Source organism: Rhinatrema bivittatum, chromosome 10 (genome assembly GCF_901001135.1).
Source record: "Rhinatrema bivittatum chromosome 10, aRhiBiv1.1, whole genome shotgun sequence".
Taxonomy (NCBI): domain Eukaryota; kingdom Metazoa; phylum Chordata; class Amphibia; order Gymnophiona; family Rhinatrematidae; genus Rhinatrema; species Rhinatrema bivittatum.
Window position 1 is genome coordinate 71898037 of NC_042624.1, and position 26290 is coordinate 71924326.

The 26290-nt window shown below is 41.0% G+C and overlaps 1 protein-coding gene across 2 annotated transcripts in view; it reads left to right on the top strand.

Annotated features, from left to right (window-relative positions):
* Window positions 1-26290, top strand: part of ZBTB37 (zinc finger and BTB domain containing 37) — a 95823-nt gene that overhangs the window by 30460 nt on the left and 39073 nt on the right. The window contains exon 4 of one of the 2 annotated variants that reach the window (XM_029618814.1): window positions 816-1512. The exons of the other annotated variant lie outside the window; for it this stretch is intronic. Coding sequence (XP_029474674.1) covers window positions 816-1307 — 492 coding nt within the window. The 3' untranslated portion in view covers window positions 1308-1512. Of the gene's footprint in view, window positions 1-815; window positions 1513-26290 lie in introns of those variants that run through there. 2 annotated transcript variants of the gene reach the window in all.

The window sequence follows — 26290 nt, forward strand, 5'->3', positions numbered from 1 at the left end:
TGTCTTAACACAGCTTGTTGAGGTGCTAGGTTTGGACTGACCTCCTTTTAAGGTCTGCTGATGGTGGTTCCTTTCCCCCCCCCCCCCCCCCCTTTTAATTTTAAGTCCCATGTGTGTGGCTCCATTCTACCTGCTTGTCCTCAGAGAAAGTTTCATTGCTTACTTGAAATACGTGTTCTCTGATGACAGCAGTGCATCGAGTCGCATAAGCCACCCATATGCTCTTGAGGAAGAGTTCTCTGTAATTTTCTAGGTAAGCTTAGCCAATTGATAAACTAAGCTGCCGCAGGTCTGATGGCATGTGGAAACCACCCACCTGCTCTCTTAGAAGCCTCTCGATAAATCTTGTGCTGACAAAAGACGGAGTCACATGACCCTCACATTTTGGATCAATGACCTCATTAGAGAACGCCTATTGCAGATGACATTAATGCATATTACCTGAACTAGAATGATTGTTCCTTTTGCTTAGAGAGTCTGTTGTGGCTTGGGGATATCAGTACCTGAATCTGGAACTGGAAAATTAGGCTAAAGGATTGCAGAGTGTGATAGTGAGTATAGAACTTTCACATATGGCGGCAGCAGTCAGATACAAACTTGTGCTTCTAGAACAGACAGGCAGCTGTTCCTAGATGGACCTCGGTAAAAATAAAAAATACAGGGGGGAAAAAACTAGTCTCCCAATCTTAATGTAAAAGATTGATCTGGAAAAGAAAAGTGCAATGAGAACAGCTTAATGGAAGATGAGCAAAAAATAACTTCTGCATGTTTTGTTAATTCCTGATGTATCTTCTGTGTGTTTAATTTTGGCACAGGGGGAGGAATCGTCTATGATTGGAGTGAGCGGGTATGTGGAATACCTTCGTGATCAGGAAGTGTCTGAACGATGGTTCCGCTACAACCCACGCCTCACCTGCATTTACTGCGCTAAGTCCTTCAATCAGAAGGGCAGCCTGGATCGGCACATGCGACTCCACATGGGCATCACGCCCTTTGTGTGCCGCATGTGCGGCAAGAAGTACACACGCAAGGATCAGCTGGAGTATCACATCCGCAAGCACACGGGCAACAAGCCATTCCACTGCCACGTCTGCGGCAAGAGCTTCCCTTTCCAGGCCATCCTGAACCAGCACTTTCGTAAGAACCACCCAGGGTGTGTGCCGTTGGAGGGGTCCCACAGCATCTCTCCTGAAACCACAGTCACGTCACGAGGGCAGGCAGAGGAAGAGTCTCCCCCCCAGGAGGAAGTGACAACCATGGCTGGGGAGACAGTGCAGGGCTCTGTATCCACAACTGGCCCGGATTGAAAGGGAACGCTTTATGTGAGAATGGGGGGGAGTGGAGGAGGGAAGATTGTCTCACCGTTTTTCTCTTGCTGTGAGCAATCAGCACCAGGGAAGTGGGCCGGTGTTAAAATGTTTCCCACTGGACAGGAGAAAGCTCAGAGGATATTTGCCAAAATCATGGATCAAATGAAAAAGTGCTAAAAGCTATCCCCACTCGCCTCCTCCACTTCCCCCTTTTTTTTTTTTATGGATAAATCACCTTTGATGTCAGGGATTGGCACTTTTTTTTTTTAATTGTTAGGGGACATTTTTTGGGTGGAGTACCAGATATATTTAGTCCTAATTCAGGATAGGCAGCGATTTATTTTTTTTTGTCATTCTTGGTCTTCACATGTGCCACATGGTTGATAAAAGATTTTGCTCTCCAGCTGGGATCACGTGTTTGCCGAGAGCACGAGCTCCTGCCGGAAAGGCAGGTGTTCTCCTCCTCCCACCCCTTCCTCATTACCCTTGTACTCCTGAAAGTTACGTACTAAGGAAAGTTATGGTGCCTGTTCCCACCCTGACAAATGTGCTGGTCCTTCATTTTAACATTTTGTCTTTAAAAGCAGCAGTACTAGATAGTTTTGTTTTTGTGAAATGTTGGTTTTCTGGAGAAAACTGCATGCCTCCTTTTCCTGTGTTGCAAAACATACTCCTTTTTAGCATTTTTGTTGATTTTAGATATTTGGCCTCCTTGCATTCTTGAGTATGCAGTTCTAGCCAGCAAGTGAGCAAGTAACATTTAAGGACTCAAGGGGAGGGGGAAATGAGGTAAAAATGGCATCACATTGTTTACAAATATCATTGGGAGATGATTAGCACTTTATAGAGGGTACTGCAGTATTGAAGATGCTCATCCTTGAATTGTAAAACACGAAAATATGTGATTAAAACTAGGTTTGAACAACCAAAAATCAAATCAGCGGGGGAGATATTCAAGAAACAAGCAAATTTGAGATGCGGAAGGAATTATCTAATACTGCTGCTTTAACGCCCAGACTAGTTCAGGGTTTTCTACTTGTCTGACTTGGGCATACAGTGCCGTCTGCTGTTTTATAAGAGGAAAGTAAGCTTGTTTTTTGTTTTGTTTTTTTTGGAAGTCAGCATAATCTGTAGCATCTTCAGCTGATTGAATTGAGCCACAACTCAACTGTCAAACTTACTAGTTAGAATTTCAGACCACTTTGGGCTTTATACCTCCAGTACTCGTGTAGCCTAGTGTTTTTCTTATCTAACAAGCAAGACTATGTGCACCAGAACTTAAAAAAAAAAGACAAATCATAAATATAATAGTCACAAAGACCATCATAATTATAGTAAATATTGCAATCTTCTCAAGCTCTTTAATATTCAAAGTGCAAGGATCATAAGGTGGGTAAAACGATTCCATGTTCAACCTTAACATATCATGAGCTTGCAGACCATCTTAAAAAATATTCATCCAATCTGCACAGCTCATAAAATATCAAATTGAACCTTTATGAGTCGAAGGTTGGTGTATATGACATAACTTATATAGTTTGCAGTGATGTAAAGGCATACACAGTCCGTTAGAAACATTGTCAAATTAATATAGTACTGCAAAAAAAATATCTCCCCCCCCCAAGCAGGATTGATGACAAGTACCTAAGGTAGCCGCAAAAAGCTAATGCCCACTAGGGTTCATTTTATAGACGTAAGAGAATTGTTCAAATGGCGAGAAATGTATTAAGGAGACCAATAGATTTTTAAATAGTGAATACAATTGGAAAGATATTGAGCAGAACCATGATTTGCTAAACATCAAAAATCTGAATCAGTCTACCGTGCCGCTCGTTAGGAAGGTTGGATTTTTGGTTACGTTCTCTTCTGGTTTCGGTTGATATGAGCAATTAGTGTATTATTGATAAGGCAGACTGCAGCACTGAATTTATAAATCCAGAAAGACTTCTTATTTCATTAAATTAAAACTCAGAAGTTTCTCAGGAGTCATTTAAGATCATAGTTTCCCCTCATAATTTTCATATACATGAAAACGCACATTTCCAGTGTACTTTAACCATGAAGAGAGCAGTAAAGGAAAGATTTCCTTTTTAGCTGCAATGAAATCACATTACAGCAGCTTTCTCTTGTCCAGGCAGCATTGATCCAACATTGTGATTAGTTATTCCTAGCTGAGATCCTTGATAAGAAACCAGAGTTTAAATGTCCGTGTTCTCATCACACACAGAAGGGAAAACTTTATGTATGCATTTGAATGGAGTCATGCTGATGGGTCATGTGACGCAGGCACATGCTGCTGTAGGATTCATCCACCACTTTTATAGATTTTATAATTCATTTGTATGCTTCGCATGTCACTAGGTTTCTCTCTAATCTTCCACCAACCAGCTATCTCGCTTCCTTGTTTCTCCAAATATTGCTTTTCCTTAAGCCTCTGCCTCACAGTGAGTTTTGCATAACCTTTCTAAGCTTTTTGTCCTCATTCTTAAAATTTATATCAACTTTTTTCATACTGATTTCTTTCGTTCATTGGTTTTGGTTCTTTTTAGTGTTTTTAACCTGGACTGTTCCACCTGCTTTTTCTGATCTTAGTATGTCAAGTCTATTTTTATTTTATTTCTTGGCAATTTCATTTTCCTTTCACTTTGCATCAGTTGTTTTTTTGGACCAAGTATTCCCAAAACCAGTCAGCGATTTCAGGTGCTTCTTTTATTATAGGCATGATGTTGCTGGATATGAAACTTGAAAATGTGGCTTTGAACTGTTAAGTCCTGCTAGGAAAATCTCTGAGGCTCTGTACCTACCTGATGAGAGAGGATAAATCTGGTAACAGTTTGGCTCAGTAGCCTTGTGAAAAGATCCTGGAAATAGATCTGCTAGCAGTCAGACTTGGTTAACAAAATCCTTGATGGTGGATAGATCCTGAAAAGAGGATTTGTCTTGTTTTAGAAAATGTAGTGCTTTGAAAGGCTCACTGCATGAATCATGATGCATAGACCTCCGTGCATTTCACGCTTAGGTGATGGAGGACTCGAGCATGCTGAAGGAGTCCAGCTGTGACATCAGCAATGCACTTTTGGAGAATGGCATAGCATGAAATCATTTTTGGATTCCCATGTAGAGTGCCATTGGTTCCAATGATGCTATGAACTGTTTACATGCCTTATTCACCATGTTATGCTGGGTGCACCTTACAGGTTGCACCCAGCATAACATGGTGTTGTGCCCATCAGTAATTGTGGGCATTTGTGCATCCAGCTCCAGGGCTATTTATCAAAGTCTGTGAAGCATGAGAATGAGTATGTCTCCTTTGGCATCAACCCATATCAAATCCCAAGCCTCTGTTTAACTGCATGGACTTGCTGGAGCTGGTTCCAGGTATGAATGGTAATCTGAGCTCCAGTTCTGATGAGGGCTTTCTTCTGAGATTTGAAGAAGAACTAGACAATGTTATACACATAAAGGATTCTGTGTGGATCCAGGTGGTGCTGTAAACTTGAGCATATCTCTTTTACAGGTTGTTACTTTTTAATTTAGAGAACAAAAGGGTTGGCAAGGCAGGTGTGGCGTTCTTGTGGTTTGATGTTCCTAGAGACTCATTGATGATGACTGCTTACACTGTTCTAGGGAGAATGATATAGCAGGTATGATCACACCCTAACACCACAGAAAATGTTAGTAAAATCAACCCTCTGATCCAGATGGAGTTCCCTGCGAAGGTTTATGCTTTGCTCTCAAGTGAGATGGTATTTAAAAAATTGGACTCTTGGATTGACTTACCAATGAGCAATGCTAAATAGCTATGTTCCTGGTCAAGTATCACTTCATGTTGAAAAACATGAAGTAATTTTCAGAGTATAAATGTTGGAATAAACATTAGAAATCACATGCTTTAATGTCTATAACTGGGAAACTAGAGGGGCTATGACCAAGACTGATGTTAATTGACACAAAGCTGTAGGTTTCAGTTCTTCCACTGGCAGTCTATTCCATGACCTGTCTTGCACTGGAATAGTAGTAATAGCCAGAGTTTTTAAGTCACTGCATCAAGTAGGCCAGATTGCACCAAACAAAATTAAATGAAAATCAAAAAGAAGCCTCCAGAAACGGATATCATAAATCACAAAATGGAATCTGTGGAAATAAATCTCCTACCATAACTAGTAGAATGGCAGAGTTATATATTACCACTTCTTTAATGAGTATCATATAATTGATAAAGTGTACAATGTATTTATTAGCACATTTTCAATGTAAATGCTATGCCCATAAAAAATCCAAACTATCTTATTTTTAAAAAGTCACAAAAAGATATATCGCCATTCCTTTCCAAAGACCCAGTGTCAGTTGTGTTTCTACATAAAAGCCTTCTCCAAGAGTTCAGTAGAAATTTGATTATATGGTAGAATGCACAAAATTTTGACATCCTCCCTTCCGCAAAGCAGGCTTTTATGGCAAGTCTCAGAATGCTAAATACTGGACATCCATTGGATTAAAACCAGGGCTGAAAATATAACTGAATCCAGAAAACATGCCACAGTTTCTAAGCTCCGAAGGCCTGCTGGTTGGAAGGCAGGTTCTTGGCTTGTTCACCTTGTAGTAATTTACAAATGTTGAGTCATCCAAATTATAAAAGTGCAATTTAAGATTTTTCATATACATCACCAAATTAGTAGCCAAATAGGATGACCAGGCCCTGTCGTCATCAAGATTTATTGAGACACCACAATTTTTCCCTTTGGAAGGTGACTACCATCAAATTTATACCACCACAGGAAAAAGAGCAGGGACTTTATTCCTAGTACTTATTTATTTATTTGATTTATATTCTACTTTTTAGGGACCTCATATGAAAAAAATATAGGATTCCGATTCATCTCGGATCTATGCAAACTTGGGTCCGTCTTTGTGGAGGTGCAAAAGATGCAACTGCACCAGCTCCCACAACTGGAGTGCCTCAAGGTGGTCACTCTGTACTGGTCTAAAGAGGGCTCTGCAGCATGTTTTTAGCAATAGGAGGGAGATAGGTCAAGTGGGGTTGTGCTGACCAAATATCTTCCCTTCACTAGATCTCTCCCAAGGCATGGGAAACTGCTGGGGTCATTTGTGAGCCTGGCTACTAGGAAAGCACAGGTTGTCAGTGAGCGTGGAGCCTATGAAAAACCGCACATTTCATTCCCACACTAGGTCCTCGTGCCTGAAGACAGCTCTGAGGAAACCTAACCTCTTCCTAATATAATCTTTTCCCTCATAATTCAAGGAGACTTAACAGTGCTGCCATTCATCCCAATTGTAAGGGTTAGCAGTGATTCTCCCTGTATTCACAAAATCTTTAGCTTTAATTGTGACAGAACTGTTCCATCTAGGAGTGCACATTTCCATATCTGGACAATGGACTGTTCAAGGACACTACTTAGCCAATAGCCAAGAGATGAATGTGGATCATTATCCAAGTGCAGGAGTTACTAAGGTTCTTGATCAAATTTTAGAAGGCCTAGTTCAACCTTTCACTCTAGTTGGAGTTCATTTGCCTTCTACTTGATATTATTTTAGTCAAAGGCTCTCTTCCCAAAGCAAAAGCATAACCTGTTACTACCTTCACAGAGGAAGAAGTTACAGTTAGTAAACATCACCATGTTTATGTTGAGGCAATTGGATGAAATCTTTTTTGTTGGGAGGCAAACTGTTTTTTGTTGGGAGGCAAACAAAATTCTTGAGTAAGGGAGAACTTAAGTGAATCTGTTTTGGGTTTTTTTGGCTTTCCAGTATTCTGAATGTTCTAGGAGGACTATAGAAGGTTATTTAGTAATAGCTGTTTTCTCTTCAGTGGAAGGAATGGCTATTATATATCAATCCAACTATACTCTAGTAAATAAGACTGTTGTGAAGATTAAGAGAAACAAGTGTTTGATTCTTAATGTCTCTGTCTGGCAGCAAGTTTGGTTCTCTTTCATGATAAAAGTTGCAGGAGCCATCAATTTAAAGGCCTTGCCAGACTTGATCTCCCAGAAACAGTGCAGCTGCCTTAACCTCCAGTCCTAGCCCTTCAGTCTGGCTACTAAGAAGGTAAAAATTTGCAGATTTAGCATATCAGAACTGTCCCCATTCCCTTTGGCTGCCTACAAATGGAAGAGATTTTCTGTTTTGTGTGAGAGCAATTTCTTGAACTCCTTCTACACTAATATGAGTTTTATTTATAGCGAGCTATGTTGGAATCCATTTGACCTTAGCTGATTTCTGTTTAACCATTTGAATCCTCAAAGACCCCACAATGTCATGGGACATGAATTCTCCCCCAGCTGATAAAGCCTCTATTTTGAGCCACCAGTAATATTTTTAATGGCTGTCATTTAAACCCATAGGGACAGATTTTAAAAGCCCTACGCGCGCCGAGCCTATTTTGCATAGGCCCGGCGACGCACATATGTCCCGGGTCTTCATGAAAGGGGCGGGGGCGAGACCAAGGCCTCTAGCACAGCGGCTGTGCCATGGGATTGCGTTCCGGCACTCAGCTGGTGCGCGAACCTACGCCTGCCCAGAGGCAGGCGCAACTTATGGAACAAAGATTAGGGGGGTGTTTAGGTAGGGCTGGGGAGCGGGGAAGAGAGGGGAAGGGGGAGGGAACAGAAAAACCAATCGGGGCTCCCCTAGGGCTCGGTGTGCACAAGTGTGCACCCCTTTGCGCACACCGACCCCGGATTTTATAACATGCGCGCGCAGCTGCGCACGCATGTTATAAAATCGGGCATAGATTAGTGCACACCGGGTTGCGCTTTTTCATTCTTTTGATACCTACTGGCCATGGTCGGCATATGGATAATTTAGATGCTGGGGTAGATTTTCAAACCGCGCGATTTGGCGTACTTTTGCTGGCGCATCAGGCGCAAGCAAAAGTACGCGGGATTTTAGTAGATACGCGCGTAGCCGCTAAAATCCTGGATCGGCGCGCGCAAGGCTATCGATTCCGAGCCGCGCAGCCTACCCCCGTTCCCTCCGAGGCCGCTCCGAAATCGGAGCGGCCTCGGAGGGAACTTTCTTTTGCCCTCCCCTCCCCTCACCTTCCCCTCCCTTCCCCTACCTAACCCACCCGCCCGGCCCTGTCTAAAACCCCCCCTTACCTTTGTCGGGGGATTTACGCCTCCCGGAGGGAGACGTAAATCCCCACGCGCCAGCGGGCCGCTAGCGCACCGGGACGCGACCTGGGGGCGGGTCCGGAGGGCGCGGCCACGCCCCCGGGCCCGCTCCCGACACGCCCCGAAAACGCCGCGCGGATCGGGCCTGCCCCCGACACGCCCCCCTCAGAAAACCCCGGGACTTACGCGAGTCCCGGGGCTCTGCGCGCGCCGGTAGGCCTATGTAAAATAGGCGCACCGGCGCGCAGGGCCCTGCTCGCCTAAATCCGCCTGGATTTAGGCGAGCAGGGCTCTTAAAATCCGCCCCTTAGATTGGAACGCTCACAGTTATGCTTTGGCAGGCCTGACCTTAGAGGTACATACTCTGGCAACCTCTGTCGCCATTGATGAGACTTGTACAGTTGAAGTGTGAACTTCTATCCACACATTCACCAAACTGTACTAAGCCAATATTGCATCTCATTAGAATTCTAGCTTTGCTTTATTGGTGTTCTTTGGGGCTGTTTCCAGGATAAGCCAAACTCATATATCCCTAGTTTCTATTCTATTTTGTTTTAGTATAAAAGCAAATTAATTCTTTTTCCATTTTTCTGTTATTCATTCCTTTTTTCCTGGTGCTTGGCTATCTTAAATACTTTCTCTCTACCATTGTGACTCTACTGAAATGCTTATTTTTGGAAAAAAAATGCAGAAGTAATAAAGGCATTTACTGGTAATCGGTGACCCGATAGGAGCTCTTTACTCACCGGTATTAATAGGAAATGCTTACTGCTGGAAATCAGTAGTACTATTACAAATTTTTTCTCTGAGATTCTTTTTAACCCTGTTTTTCAGTCTTCTTGGCCCTCTTTCCAGATGACTGCCTGGATTAATTTAAGTTCCTTCACTGTCCAGGGGCTGGGCTGTAAGCCTCTTCCAGACTGAACTTTTCAGTGCCACCTGTGTGACATCGAGGTTCACTTTAGTAATAGCAGTCACCTTCCCTATCACCTGAGCACATCGCTTCTGCTTTGTACCTGACCTCAACTGACCCAGAGTCTTACATCCGAGTCAGTCAAAAGAATTATCACTTTAACTTAAAATTGTTTCAAAGATGTCATGATAAACATTTCATTTCTGTGCCAAGGTCTTTAGCTAATGGACCTCTGAAGTTAACAGACCAGAAGTAAATAGCATCAGCTGGTTAGAATGCAGAATTCACAGACCATTGTTTTAGACCACATCCATGAGGCTTATTCAGTATTTCCCCGTAAGTGTTGGTCTTCAAATTTGGTGTTTGGAGTCTCACAGCCCAGCATCAATATGTTCAATAATTTGTAACTACCAAAAGTCTGGGTTCTTCTCTGATTGCAAGTTTCTGCAGTATGTGACCCATCAGAATGACTCTATTAAAATACTTTGAATGCAAGCAATTCATCATAGTTGCACATATGGATGAAGTCATCTGATGGGACCATCTACAGAACACATTTCCAGAGTTTTCAAGCAAAATCCAAAGGGTCTTCGGAGCATGCATGGCAGCACTTGTGGTCATGCAGTGGACCTAGTTGTTCTTTTTCCACCAAGACCATTGGTTGCAGTTTTTCTGCTGGTTGTTTTGCACTGCACTTTTTATTGCTTTGGTTACTAGAGGGTTTTTTTCCCACCACCTCCTACCTTAATAACTTTTAAAAATGTTCCTTTTACTCAAATTAGTTAAGTTTTTCATCAGTTTTAAAATTTTTTTTAATGCCTCTGTCAGCTGATCCAGTTTGCTTTGAGGCTTCTGACAGGCCTTTCATTTGCAGTCCCCTTTTCATCTTTGGATGCAATTCTTCCAAAATATATTCACCATATGATTTTGCACTGTCAGTTTTTCTGAAGATGGCAGAGAAGATCAACAGCTTCAAGTTTTGCCTAGGCTGCAGGGCCCTCACAGGACCTGCTACAAGTTTCACAGCAAAGATCATGATGATGCTCATTGTAACATCTGCTTGAGCATGTCGCCAAGGACCATTAAGATTGTCAAAATGAGATTTTTCCTTTGGTGCAAAACTTCAAGAACAGGGGATTCTGACTTCTCTTCCCCACACAGACATTTCCCCTGAAGCACCTGCACATGGAGGAAAGCTCTACTATTCAGTGTGCTTCTTGCGCCCTTCTCTAAAAGTTCAACAAAGATTTCAGCTTCATTTGAGATATCACAAAGAAGATGTCTTTCCACTGACAAGTGTCCACACGCCAGGAGTGCACACTTGTGCACCTTGCGTGCGCCGAGCCCAAGGGGAGCCCCGATGGCTTTCCCTGTTCCCTCCTCCCCCGCTCCTCCCCTCCTAACCCGCCCCCAGCCCTACCTAAACCCCCCCCCCGACCTTTATTTTTCAAGTTGCGCCTGCCTCTGAGCAGGCGTAGGTTGCGTGCGACGGCTGAGTGCTGGCGCGCAATCCCCCAGCCTAGAGGCCCTATGGAGGCCTCTGGCTATGCCCCGCGCCAGACCGCCCACACCCGCCCCTTTTTTCAAGCCCCGGGACATACGCGCATCCCAGGGCTTGCGCGCGTCACCGGGCCTATGCAAAAAAGGCTCAGCACGTGTAACCCCAGCTGGATTTACGCGCGTAGGGCTTTTAAAATCTGCCCCTAAGTAAACTTGTTTAATAGCAGTTAATGGACTTCTCCTCCAAGAACGTATCCAAACCTTTTTTAAACACAGCTACACTAACTGCAATAACCACATCCTCTGGCAACAAATTCCAGAGTTTAATTGTGCGTTGAGTGAAAAAGAATTTTCTCCGATTAGTCTTAAATGTGCTACTTGCTAATTTCATGGAGTGCCCCCTAGTCCTTCTATTATTCGAAAGTGTAAATAACCGATTCACATCTACCCGTTCAAGACCTCTCATGATCTTAAAGACCTCTATCATATCCCTCCTCAGCCGTCTCTTCTCCAAGCTGAACAGCCCTAATCTCTTCAGCCTTTCCTCATAGGGAAGCTGTTCCATCCCCTTTATCATTTTGGTTACCCTTCTCTGTACCTTCTCCATCGCAACTAGTTTTATTTACTTTGAGTAATTTTGTCATCTGCAACTTTGATCACCTTGCTCATTGATCCTTTTCTTTTACTTAATCATTTATGGATATGTTAACCCAGGTCCCAGGACAGATTCCTGGGGTCTCCATTATTCACTTCTGTCCATTGGGAAAATTGGAAAAGAATCTCTAATGCAATGATGGAAGCGCAGGAGCGGGTAAAATAAGACCTCACTGGTAGGTGGGGTTTTGAGGTTCCAGAGGAGTGGGGGGTGGATATCAGGTGGAGTGATAGAAAACAAGTTGTAGGTGGGTGGAGAGAGAGGCAGGAGTGAGGGTTTGTGATTTTTTTTAAAAAAGGGGAGAGAATTGGGGGGCAGCCTTGGGCCACTAGCCACTGCTGTAAGTTTGTATTTTTCTTTAATTTGGTGAGTTTAAGGAGAGGATCAAGTGTTGCTCAGGCAAGTTATTGGAACTTGTTTTCAGGAATGGGAGGTTAGGGCATCAAGCCTAAATTTTCCAAAGGGTTGGTTTCTTTTTTTTTGTATTCCTGTATGCTGCCACTTTACCGGATATCTTTTGGATATGTCAGTTTAAGTGGCCGAATAACTTTAGCACTGCTCCGAGGCAGGCATAAAAATATCCAGCTTAGTTGGATACAGCTGAAAATTGACTAAGGTGGTCATTTATCAAAATGCGCTAAGGCATTTTCACATGCATTAAGGGCTTATCGCGTGCGATAGGTCCTTAACGTATGTGAAAACGCCTTTAACGCATGCGATAGCACCATATCGTATGGTGCGATGCAAATCCAAAAAAGAGGAGGAGTTAGGGGCGGGAGTGGGCTGGGTTTGCCAGGCTGCAAAGTGCTATCGCACAGACTTAACACCGATTTTACCTACACCTTTTTCAGTAGCTTTAAGCCATGCGATAGCTTGCGTTACAGGGCGGTAAGGTGTTAGCGCATTTTGCGATGTCTCCTGAAAGGCCTGTTTTAGTAGGTTTGAAGGTCCTAGAGCACGAGCCTAGCCATCGAGAGAGAGAGAGAGAGACTAGCACTAGCCATAGCCTTAATCATAATGTCCTCTCCCTAGATAGGTATTTGTATCCCTATGGGAGGCCCACCTAGTAACTCGAAGTGCGGTTTAGGTATTAGTGTAGATTTGTGCAATGTTCTCTCCACCTAGCTTGATGTTACCCTGGTAGAGTGTCCATCAAGCTAGGTTGAGAGAACCTTGCACAAATATCATCTTTGGGCTGAGTTTCCTCTCTCCGAAGGTCATCAAATCTTCACAAGAGACCACTGTTCTGTTTGTACGTCTTACGTTGAATGTCAAAGTGGCCTCTTACCCCCCTACACTAATACCTAAACCTCACCTCGAGTTACTAGGTGGGCCTCCCATAGGGATACAAATACCTATCTAGGGAGAGGACATTATGTCTTCTCTCGCTCTCTCTCTCTCCATGGTCCCCCAGTGGTTGTATGCAGGAAATACAACAGGTCTGGCACTCATCACAAAGTCTGAAAATGTTATCGCAATTTGCGATAACTTAGCTCTTCGCATACGTAATTAGCGCAAATTGTGATAAACTGTGTATTAGCATAGACCACGCCGCTTTGCTATCGTATGCGATACTTATCGCATTTTGATAAATCCAGGCCTACGTTAGCTGGATAAGTTTACTATGCCTCAGAATGCTCTGATGTATACAGCTAAATTTTAGCCGTATAATAACTTATCTGGCTAAAATTTAACTGTATAAATGCCTCAGTATTCAAAAAGCAATTTAGTTAATGTGTGAATTATCTAGTTAAGTGCCTTTGAATATTGATCACTTAAGGGGTTTGGTTTTTTTTGGGGGTTTTTTTTTTACTATTATTTTATCTTCTCTGCAAGCCCCTGTTATCTCCTGGTCATCTAATGGTTCTACTGACTCCCTCACAGGCTTCTAGCTTTTGATGTCCTTTAAAAGGATTTTGCTTCTATGGCAAGCTTCTCCTCATATGTTTTTGGCTTGATTTATTAAGAAATGCCGAGCAGTCAAAGATCTATCAAGCCCAGTATCCTTCTCTAACCCTCACTCCCAGGGATAGTGATGACTTTCTCTAGTCTACCTGGCCAATAATGTTTTATGGACTTTCCCTCCAGGAACTTGTCCAAATCTCTTCTAAACCTTGCTATACTAGTTGATTTAACCAAATCCTTTGGTAACAGATTCCACAGTTTGACTGTGTGCTGAGAGAAAAAGTACTTTCTACAATTTATTTTAAATCTGCTGGCTATTAATTTCATGGGCTATCCCTTTAATTTAGTATGATTTGAAAGGGTAATTAACTGTCTTTTATTTACTTGTTGCCCCCTCACTCACGATTTTATAAACTTCTATTATATTCCCTCTTAGTCGTCTCTTCTCCAACCTGAAGACTTCTAATCTGTTTAATCCTTCTTCATAGGAGAGTCATTCTATCCTCTTTATCATTTTGTTGTCCTTTTCTGTACCTTTTCTAATTCAGTTGTCGTTTTTGAGATGGAACAACCAGAACTGCACAAAGTACTCAAGGTGTAGTCGCACGATAGAGCTATACATAGGCATTATGATATTCTCAGTTTTCTTCTCTGTTCCTTTTTTAATAATTCCTACCATTCTATTTGCTTTTTTGACTACCTCTACACACTGAGCTAAGGATTTCAATGCATTGTCCACAAGGACTCCAAGGTATTTTTTCCTGGATGATGACTCCCAATGTAGAACCCAGCATTATGTACCTGTAGTTGGGATTATTTTTCTCTATGTTCTTTGCACGTCCACATTCAATTTTATCTGTCATTCAGACGCCTAGTCTTCTAGTCTCGCAAAGTTCTTCTGCAGTTCCTCACAGTCTGCTGCTGTTTTAATAATTTTGAATAATTTTATGTCATCTGCAAATGATATAACATTGAAAAGATGGCAGAAAAAGAACAAATGGCACATCTAGTCTGCCCAGCAAGTTTCTTTTGGTAGTAACCTAATTTCCTTTCCCAGATTTTTTATGAATATGTTAAACAGTATAGGTCCCTGAGGTACCCCACTAATGACTTTTTGCCATTTGTCAAATTGGCCATTTATTGTAGTTTATTTCCTGTGTTTTTAACAAGTTACCAATCCACAGTTAGAAACTGCCTTCCGGCCCATAACTTTTTAATTTCCCAAGGAGTCTGTCATGGGGGACTGATGCCTTCTGAAAATCCAAATACACTGTATCAACTGGCTCACTTTTCTCTACATGTTTGTTTATATCTTCAAAAAAATCTAATTTATTGGTAATTCAAGACTTTCCTTTGCTAAAACCATGTTGACTCTTGCCCGTTAAGTTGTCTGTGTGGCCAGTGATAATGTTTTACATCTACCTTGCCAGTGCATATGTTCTTTCTTATTCTCTTCATCTGGACTTGCTTTTCATTCTTTAAAAGATGCCTTTTTTGCTTTAGTAGCCTCTTTTATAGTACCATTTAGTCATGCTGGCAGTCATTTTGTCTTCCTTCAACCTCTGTGTGGAATACATTTTTATCTGGGCTTCCAAAATGGTATTTTTAGACCATCTCCATGTCTCATGTAGATTTTTAACCCTTGCAACTGTTCCTTTTTAGTTTCTTCCTGACTAATTTTTTCATTTTATCAGTCTTCCTTTTTGAAGTTAAATGTTATTACAATAGCTTCTTAATATTCTTTTTTTCAGTGATTATATTAAATTTGATTACATTATGATTATTGTTGCCAAGTGGCTCCACTATTGTAACCCCTTGCACTAGGTTCTGCAATCCATGGAGAACTAAGTTTAAATTAGTTCTCCCCCCCCCCCCCCCCCCCAATCAGTTTCAGGACTGGATGCTCCCTGAAGTCATTTATGGCATCTAAAAATGTTTTCTCCTTTCCACATGTAATCCTTTCCTGGGGAGCTGACTGTATTCCGATGAGGCTATAAAATAATTTAATGTCTTTTCAGGGCTGGATCACTCTGGCTAGTTTTTTATATGGTCTCTCTTTCCCCCAGGGTGGGATTCTTTTTTTTTTTGAATAATATTTTATTAGCATTTCACTATTATATTACAAAAATTGCAATAATAACAGCATAACACATCTTTGTCACAGTCCAAACGCACTAGCATAATATGATATCAGAAATAATACATTAGAAATCCAACCCACCCATCCCAACCCTATATCCCATGCTACGCAAAAGACAAACCAAGGGCCACAAAGTACTGCTCCATTAGATCAATCCAGAAACTAAAAGAGCCTAAAGGAAACTAAGGGAAGGAGGGACATATACATACAAAGAACATCCTGCATATGAGAGGCAGCCAGTATCTGACCCAGCTAATACAAATCAATGTGTAGCATAACAATAATAAACCAAAAGAAGAATATTAAGAAGGAGACCATAACCCTAAGACAGACAGTGGACAACCCTGGCTTGGAATTATCTTGATCCGGAGCTCTAGAGGCAGCGACAATATGAAACCTTGCCAAGTTTGGTTGTGAAAATGTTTCTTCTTATCTGAAGTGTCGCTTATCGATTTACGTTCCATCAAGTAAAGGTCCAACATGGACGCCCTCCAAGAGGCAAAGGTAGGACCAATCGCCTCCAACCACTTGACTAAGATCCCAGGGTGGGATTCTTTGTTGGTGGTGTGAAAGAATTACTTTCAGGGCCCAGAGTGACAGAAAAAAATTCCTTTCCCTGAGAGAGGGGTAATTACCCTTAATGTGTGTGCTGTAAGTGCCAAATAAAAACACTGGAGCCACTGATTTAGTGTCCAAACCAAAGACTTTACTGATGGGCAATCACGTGAAATATGGCACAGTAAACTCAGTTCTCAGTACCACAGATTTACTCTTTGATTACAGTATTATACCTCTATCTGTGCAGGGTCTCATTCCCCATGACAAGGGAAACATCCACCCTCCGGGGCTTGGCTAAGTGGAGTTCCCAAGTGGGCAGGGTATTCTTTAGTTGGGCAGGAAAACCCTGTCCAAAACTGGTGAAAATAGTATATCATAATCTGTACACAAAGAGTCACAATCCTCTCTCTTCCCAGTGGTGAAGACTCTAGATGGGTGTCCTCAGTGGCCTCAAATAGTTAGTTGATAGTTCTGCTCTTTCTTTATCCAGTCAAATCCCTGATGGGAGGGATCCCCTGAAGAACAAACAGCTCCAGTTGTGTTCCTTTGTACAGTAGGAAGAGGGGCAGCCAAACTTCCTCCCTGATTTTCTCAACAAAATTCTTCTTCCCCCAAACTGAGGTAAAACACCAGGAGATCCTGGCACCAGGTCACCACCAGTCCTCTGTCCTAATGGAGTGTGCAGAAAGACAGATCTTCCCTAGTCTGGGACTCCCAGGGAGAGGGTTCCTAAGCCCTTCCTCCAGGCAGTACCCAGGGGTCTCACCACGATTCTAACAACTAAAAGTCTCTTTCAAAAACAAACCGGGTTACTGTCCCTACCCACCGGGGAGTGGATAGGCAGGGCAGATCCCTGACCTGTCTCACAGACTCCAAGCAGGGTGTGCCTAAGAGCAGGCTCCAAAAATCTAACTTTTGAAAAGCTCCACATACCTCCTAAACTCAAAAAATCAACTACACTGCCCCCAGAGCTCTTAGGAGAGAGCTGCTTTTAAATCCTTTCCACAGGGATGGCCGTTCCTGCACCCTCAAAAGGAGGGGTTGTATAGAATGGTTCCTCCCTTTACTCACTAACCTATACTACACTAGCCAACACAAGGAGTTATCCAGGGCTTAATGCTAATAAACCCACATGAGCCACTATACATGTTACCAGACACATGAAGAGTGTTGGATAGACAGCATTGACTGAGTCAACTTCACTTGGAGAATCTAGTGATCTGCCTACTGCAGCCTCTCTTGTTGCACTGAGCATCTCAGCATTGAAGTTGATCTTCAAACATTGAGGGTTGATCTCAGTACTGAGTTGTCAATCTAAGTTGCACAGCCTCTGAGAGGGAAGCCTCTCCAGACCATCAGAAACATGCAGAGTTGAGGCCCCCAGGTTGGCCTTCACTGTCAAAAGATGGTTAACTTGTGGATCAGGGAACCCTAAGAAATCATTTGCAGTATATGTTGAGAATGACTCTTGGCATTCATGAGGTTTCCATTGTGGATCAAAGGGAAGATATGTTTTGAAGAGGACTTTTTACCTGACCGCCCTTGGTCCTATCAACTCCATAGGTGAGGCATAGATCTCCATTGAAGACTTCTCCTTCACAGAGTTTGTACAGGAATTGGCCAGCTCCATTCTAGTTGATTTGCAGTTTAAGAAAACAGCCCATAGCTCCCCTTTTTAGTTTCAAATACCTATATACCCTAGAAGAATTGTTGGCAGTGCTGTCCACCCTTTCTACCAAAGATGGATGAGACTGTGTGAAACCTCACGCAAAGTATTCCCACTGAACAAGAAGGCAGACACCAAAATGTATATCCAGGCAGCTGAAACATTGACTGGTCTCAACTGGCACACCAATCTGAGTGGCCAAATTTTCCCTGAATTGTTCCAAGAAGCCTAGAATTCGCGCGTTGATTCCTCCAGGACATGCGTACCAGTCCATGGACTGTTTCGAGAGAAAGCATTTTCACATTGTTATTCTATAGTCCTAGGGTGCATCTGATTTGAATGGTCTTATCCTTAAGTACCATCTGAAAAAGGGTACAGGAATTCACCAATTGCTTCACTCAGGAGGATTAGAGAGAATTCCATTTATTGTTGAATCAAGGCAAGGAATGCAGGAAGCATTTTATATACACAGCATATGATGCTTTTGAAACAGCATCAAAAACTTCTGCAGTGCACACAGATAGCTGTGTGTATCTGGCATATGTGAAGGTGTGCAGGTAAGGCTTGTGGATGTGCATTTTACTGAGGAAATATCTTTGAAGATAACATCAGAGCAGCATACAACACTTCAGACCCTTTCAAGTACTGCCTCAGACTACCCCACCACTCCAGGAGGTTCTGAAATCAAGAATCCAGGGAACACTTCTTCCATCCAGTAAGTTGTCATTTATTCTTACCTCCAGAAAGTTGATATGTAGTCTTTCTTTTTTTTTTTTCTAGAGAGACCAGGAACACTGTGAAGTCTATTTAGATGAACTCGTCAGTCCAGGGTGGATTCATCTGTGGTATGACTGAATTTGGAAATATATATACCCTAGGTCAAATTGGAATGAGCACACCACCAAGATGGTCTCCGAGCTTCTCTAGTACACAGATGTATTTCTGGAGTCCTTGAGTGGCTTGATTCCACCGGGAATTCAAAGTTATTTGAGTGTCTCTCATGTGGAGTGTTACATGGGCTGTAAAGTCCATCATCCTTAGCATGGTCCATGCTTGTGTCTGCTGATTCTTCCTCACTTTCTTTACTCTTGACACTAAGTTTGAGATTCTGATAGGAAGCAAAGCTATAAATTGAGTTATATCTTGCTGAGCTTCAATAAATTTGTGTTGAGGTGTTCAGCTCATTTTGGAAAAAAGTCTACTATATGTGTATCCTCCAATGCTTTTAGTATCAAAAACCTTACTAAAACATAGAAGGAACCAGGTGACTGTGTTTCTCATAGATCTTTCTGAGACTAGACAAGTTTGGTTTCCAATTCTTTGGAATTTATCCATTAGAAAACCAATTAATTTGGACATTTTTCCAACTCTGATATCATAGAACCAGGGCACATTTCTTCATCCCAATCTCTAATCCCTCACGTTCACTGCCTGTATGTTGAACAAAGTAATATGTTCCTATGGTCTGTCTGCACATTTGTCTCAAGTACATCTGGCTTCTGGGAAGGAATTTTTAAGATTGCAAATGGAAGAAGTTTGCTTTATGTTGTGAGGGCAAGGTCCTAGGTCTTTTTATCTATTTCCCTCAAAAACTACAAAGAAGAAAGACAGATTTCTCTTAGTTGTAAGATTCATGTGGATATTGCTATATTTAAAGCCTTCCATCATGGGACCTCAATGTGGTATTAACATAGCTGATGAAAGTCCTGTTTGAGCCTCCAAACTCTTATGGGCTAACGTATTTGATCTGGAAGATCGCTTTTTTGGTGGCCATAACTTCATTTCACAGAGTTTGATAGCTTCAGGCCCTACTAACCTCCTTGCACTAAATTTCATCACAACAGGGTTGTGCTATGCACGCATCCTATGTTTGTTTCTAAGGTCATGACAGACTTCCATCTTAATCAGTCAATTGTCCTTACAACATTTTTACCAAGACCACATTCCAACAAAAGTGAACAAGCCCTTCAGACTTTTTGGATTGTAAGGCAGCCATTGCCTGCTTACTCTCTGGAGTAGACTAATGACCTTTAAAATGTCCATCCAGCTTGTTTTTGTTTCTTTTTGCCCCAACAATCCTGGGATTGCTGTGTCAAAGACAATCTTATCTAATTGGTTAGTACATCTGCCCAGGCAGGTATGATCTTAAAGGGTATGTCAAGTTCCAATATGTTAGCACCCCAGCTGCACTGGTGGTCCATCTTAGGTTGACCTCTGTGTAAAAAAAAAAAAATTTTATTTTTTTTTTTTTTTGCAAAGCTTCAGTCCCATACATTTGCATTCCGTTATTGTTTGGACACTAACTCCCATCACAAATGATTTAGGTAGTCCATTCTTTGAGTCTGTATGAGGGTTAGAGCCTCTCTAGAGCCCCTATTTATAATTTATGGTTGTTGTCTTGTGTAAAAAATAATAAATAAAAAAGTGAGGTCCTAATCCCTTCAAAAGAGTGTGCTACCCTTTTGGGAGGTTGATATTTCCTCCTCTTTTTTTTTTTTTTCTTTTTTTTTTGTCAAAGACAGTCCATAGCTAGGGATTTCTTTATGTGCCACTATGGTGAACTGCTTGTCTTCAGAGGAAACAAAGATAGTTCACCACCAGTCACACAAACCCTCCTTTCTCCCCTTCTGGAGTTCATCTTATCTTAATTACAAAACTGTGGCAGACTGTGAGGCCACAAGAACTGTTATGTATTCTGAGAAGGCTCCCTAAGTTTTCCTAGAAAGCTCTGGAAATGTGTTTGTGATTGGGGCTATCAGATGATATCATCCATATGCTGTCAACTGCTATCTTCAGAGAACACCTGTTACAGGTAAGTACCTTCACACTTTGAGGAACAATAATTATAGTGAGTAATAGATTCAGAAATGGACTCCAGCCATGTGCTTAAAGAGCCAGGATCCCTTTCTTAATTAAAAAGATACAAAGGATATAAAGTGCTTCCATGTAACCCATTGAATAATGTTATAGAAGGGTTTTTATTTTAATGATATTTCATCTTGTCTTTAATATGTAGTTTGGTACACTTTACATAATATATAAATACTTGAAAAAGGAATATGTTTCAAGTTGTGCTTAAAGCAAGCGTATACCTTTACTGTATGCAAAGTATATGCTTAAACTAAAATTCTTTTGGAGTGTAGCTACTATAGGGTGCAGCAACTACCCCAGACAAAATGAATTTATCCCTAAATGAAAGGTATATTAGCCAAACAGGTTTCTTCTTTTAGCTGAGTTATTTCATGAATGTAATTATAAATAGTGAGTAGTGATAATACCAGTAAAATTATGACCAAGAGAGAAAGAATTGAGATTGCAGTATATAGTACTTGGAGCCAAAGGCTTTACTGTTCTAGTGGCAAGATTTTACAGCTATTATCCAAAATAATTAATCACTATTTATTTTTTATTTAAATGTGTCTCTCTTGCTTTTTACCAAATCCAGATGCAGCATTGCATTTGCCATTTTGTCAGACCAGTGGAGGTTAACACTTGGGCACAGATGTATTGTCCTTTTGCATCACTTTCTGAATTTGTATTTAGGCAATAGTGAAGTCGTCTTCTTGGTCAGTTGACCAGCTTTTCAACCAATCATGACCTCATAAAAGAAATACTGAATTCATTTTAAAGCATACACACACTGTATATATTGTAGATGTGGCATAACATTGCTGGTAAGAATTATTTGCATTTTACCATTCTCTGTGGTGAGCAGAGCTAAATCTTTGAATGATGGCATCATGTCTGCTGAATAGAGATAATGGAAAATAATGCAAAGCTTGCCTTTCATTGGAAGCCAAGTATTTTAGGGATTCTTTTGACATCACTGCTTTATTTAACATTAACAGAACCTTAAGATACTCATGCAGTCCAGTTATACATGTCAGATTATATTTTGTTTTTTTATAATGTATAGACCAAAGAGGAAAAAAGAGAGTATATGAATTCATAATGGAGGAAGATGGAGCCAGGTAGACTAAGGAAAGCTATCGCTATCCCTGGAAATGAGTAACAAGATATAGTTCTACTTTATGGGATCTGCCAGGTACTTGCAACCTAGATTGGCCACTGTCTGAGACAAGGTGTTGGGCTCAATGGATCTTGGTCTTGACCCAACATGGCATAAAATGAAAACAGAGAGCTGGAAGACAGGATCAGCAGGAGATAGAGTATAGAAAGTGGTATAGAACAAGGTTTTGTATTCACTGGCAGACATTCTAGGATGCATTCTGCCCAGCATAATAAATGTTTGCAGTAAATAATCCTGTCATACTAGTCATACAAACTTTTTAAAACTCACAGTCCTAGAATGCTAATCTTATGAAGCACAAGATCAGCATAGCCTGCTGGCAAATTCTGAAAATGCTTGCCGTACCGCCATTTACAGCTGTATGGGGTGCTGACATTTCACTTGCCAAATGGCTGAATCATGAGATGATCGATCTTGCAGCAGCAGGATTCATTTGGGGGGAATTGGTGGTCTTCTCCATCCCACCCCATTTCCCAGTAGCAACTGGAGTCATTCAGGATGGGAAAGGAGGTGACTTCCTGCCTGCTTCATTGCCAATTGTTGGTGTGGACAAGATTAGGATTGTTGGCTGTGATTATACAGGACAGAGGACAATGTGACAGGCTCCTACATAGCTGTTGGTGAAGATGGGAGAGGAAAAATAACAGACTGTATAGAGTGTTTATCCTTTATGAGTTTGATAACACCAGCAGTGTTATGTCTTTTGATTTATGACATTTTATTGTGGTTTGTAGCATTTTAACATACTGTGAAAATACATAGACTGTGAAGATATCATCTATTCTTTCACAGTGGCATGTGAAACAAATATAAACCCATTTAGCCTGGGATTTTTCTCCAATGTGTTGTATAAATCTTTATATTCTTAGATACAAAAAATACAGAATGGCTAATCTTCTGAGTATGCGAAATTATTTTTTATCATCATCATTCTTTTTTTTACAGTCCATCCCAGTTTACTGCCTTTTAATCCTTATACACCCACCATCAGGGGTCCCTGAACCCTTTCGCACCAGTGCAAGGTGTAATTACAAGTGAGGGGCAGCAGAGTGCCATTAGGGACAATTTCCACTGATGACGTCCCTCTTTTTGACAACTATGTAAAAAAAAGCTTACATGCCTTCAACTGGAAAAAGTTAGATGAAAAGTTCTGTCCAAGTTCAAAATTATAGTCACCATTGTTGAAGCAGCTAGAAATATCCGAGCCACATGCAGCCAATAAGCCCTTGAGGCCAGAACATACTACCTCAGCAGCACAGTATTGCCGCCCCTGGAGGGGAATTAAAATAAAGATCTCCTGCTTCCAAGCCACAGGAATGACCCCCAATGCTGAATATTTTTAAATATTTCACATATGCAATACCACTTAAAATAGCTTCAGCCAAAAGTTGCATCTAGACAGAATTAAAAAGGTATTTGTGAACTGCTGACCATGAATGTGTATATATATGCTTAACAGATGGGGAGCATATATATATATAAATAAGGTATGGATAAAGTAGTAGAGATGATTATCTAAACTGGTGCAGCCAAAGCACGGACTGTAAAATTGAGACTTTTGGTTAGGTCTTCTGTGTGATCACCAGGCCATATCCACTTAATTTACTGGTTCACAATCCTCATTTTCCATTGCATCTCTCACTGCACAGGTTAACCAAGCACCTTGTCATAACATTTCTATATACTGTACCCGGCCTAATTTTCAAAAGAGTTGTCTTACAGCCACACAATGGGAAAAAAAACAACTTTTGAAAAATAGAGCCCTGTGTGACTGAAGTTTCAGGTCATCTCTATGTCAGTTAACCTGTAAAAGTGTCACTTTGTGTACTTTTGGAAGTGCCAGAGTGAAATCTGTGCATGAAACATTTATTGCATTGTCTGTTTGGGGATATCATCTAGCAAGTACCAACAGATGTTTCTGATGTTACAAGAAGAAAGAACAGCTTGTAGCTGTTACTTATTTGTGCAGTATTTCACTGATTAACAAAAACTATAAACCCTAGAGCATCCATGCATGTGCTATTCAGAATGGTTTGAGTTTTCTTAAAGAATTTGACTCTCAAAAGAAATAGTTGATCCACATTTGTCATATTATTCAGGAATCTGTTCTTTGTTTGAGTGGAATTCACAGCCATGTGTTTGTCTTTTACAGGAATAGAAAACTGCATTGTGATAGAATTACCAAGAGAGGAGGTAGTTTTAAAAAGACAACTCTACAAAATTGCAGTTAAAGCATACATCATCTTTCTGGTAGGGCCCTGTGAGATAACAGGATGTTATCCTTGCTATCTAAAAGAAATCCTTGTCTAGCATTTATACAAAATGCAATCCAATTCGCTATACAAGGTAGCATCTAATTCAACACAATGCAAAATACCTTTTTTTCACACTGAATTAAAGCAGTTTTGGGGTTTGCTGTGATTGTCAGTCCTGCACTTTTAGGATTCTACAGTCCATATTTAATGTGTATCATCTCTTATTTTAGTGAATTAAATAGTAAACCAACATCCCATTAAACACTTCTGCAATAACAAAAATATACTTTATCTGCATCCAAATGCTAAGCTAAGGCTGCTGTATTTCTGTAGTGAGAAAAGTCAAGAGAACAGTTCAACTGTTCTGTATTAAGCATATTATTAAAATTTATTAGAAGTAGAGTTCACAGTGTGGTAGGCATGGGGGAGGTGACTGTAGTTGAGAGGTTACCTTAGTGGTATAAGAGCCTCAACTTTAGGTACATTAAATAGTCTGAGCTGCCATGTCTTCAGAAAGGTCATGTGATGTCACAGAAACTTGCAGCTCTCTGCAAATAGATGTTCTCTCTCCCTCACCCTTAAACTTATGCACTTTATCTAAAATTGGGATATGATAAAATTAATTCTTATTATTTATAGATAGATAATATGGAGAAAAATACAACGACTTGGATCAAATGACATTTTAGAACTGATCCATACTAATCTTCCTAAACCATAATACAGTGGTCAACAGGTATTAGCATTTTGTTAAAAATGAGACAGCATTACCGAGAACTGTCTTATTATAATGTAGCTGAAATATTCCCATTGGCAAAAATCCTCATAGGCCATCAGCATTTCCATACAGCCAATTACAAACTCGTTTGTGCACCTCTTATGACACTTAATACTCAAAATATCGCTGTTGATCATGCATAATAATACAAAAGTCTGTTGAATGCTGCTTCCACTGAACCTGTCAATTCTGTAAAAATACTAGATTGTAATCAGATGCATTTTTCATTTAAAAAAGAAAGCATACTGTGCTTTTTGTAATTTTACATTTCAGATAATTTCATAAATAGAATGAGACATTCCTTGATCTGTAAGTTACGATGCCATAGGCTACAACATATTCAGGATGTGCTCGTAGAGTAAAACTTCCATCTTCTAGTTGGCTTATTTATATAAAACAGAACCAGTATATTAAAATGGAGTCCTATTTGTGTTTCCTGTTGGGCTCATTCCTGTGGATATCATATATTATGATTCCCCTTTTCCCCATGGTCTTAAAAGTTGTATGGCCTTGTATTTTTATATTCCAAGTACTTTTCCAGTTTATCTTTAATTCTCTGAATGCTTTTTGAGCCACTCCCTCCCCTGAAAATGAATTGTACATCCTTTAAAACATTTTGTTAAACAGTGGTGTTTCAGTAGCGTTTGAAACACAAGTGAAAAGGGCTGACTGCAAATGTGATCTCTGGGCAGATGATGACCCACTTTCTATAGCAATCTGAGCGTTTTCTCTTCCAGGCTTAAAGCTATGTGAAGGAGAGTTCCCAAAACAAAATCTGTGAACTACATTTGACTCAGAGAGTACCCCTTGCTAACCAGATTTGTGGAGCTTCATAGGTTGCAGTCTAAAAAGAGAGCTGTATTTCAGAAGTGCACACTGTAAGTAAAATTACCCTCTATCAATTAAACATGTGTCCTTCTCGGTCATTCTTTTTCTGACAGTTCCGTTGAACCCGTAGAGGTGCTATGTTCAGAACCGTTTCGCCCATCTTATGCAGTGGGATCAATTCACCCATTTCTGAGCCTGGATAGAAGTCTGAGGTGAAAATTTATTTGGGCAGGCCCACAAATAAATATTTGCTAGTCAAAGCTAAAACAGAGGCAGTGCGGGGGAGGGGAGTGTTAAATAAGGTGAAAACTGACACTTAATGAAGCACTTTATGTCTGCTGTGCTACAAGCCGTGGCATGTAATACCTGCCTTACTTCCCTACACATGAACCTCATCCCTTTTTTGGAAATGGAGTTGCTCTGATGCCACTGGTCAGTCTCCTGTAGAAAGGGCAGGGAAACCATACTCAGGGTATAATGTTAGTGCAGTCCAAGGGCACGAAACCAAAAGCACCTGCTACACGTCTGTTGCTTTACTCCCTCATTTTCATACGTTTGCTCCGGCCCCATGAGGTTCAGTGAAGAACATCCTAACAGAGATATAAAGAAACACTTAACA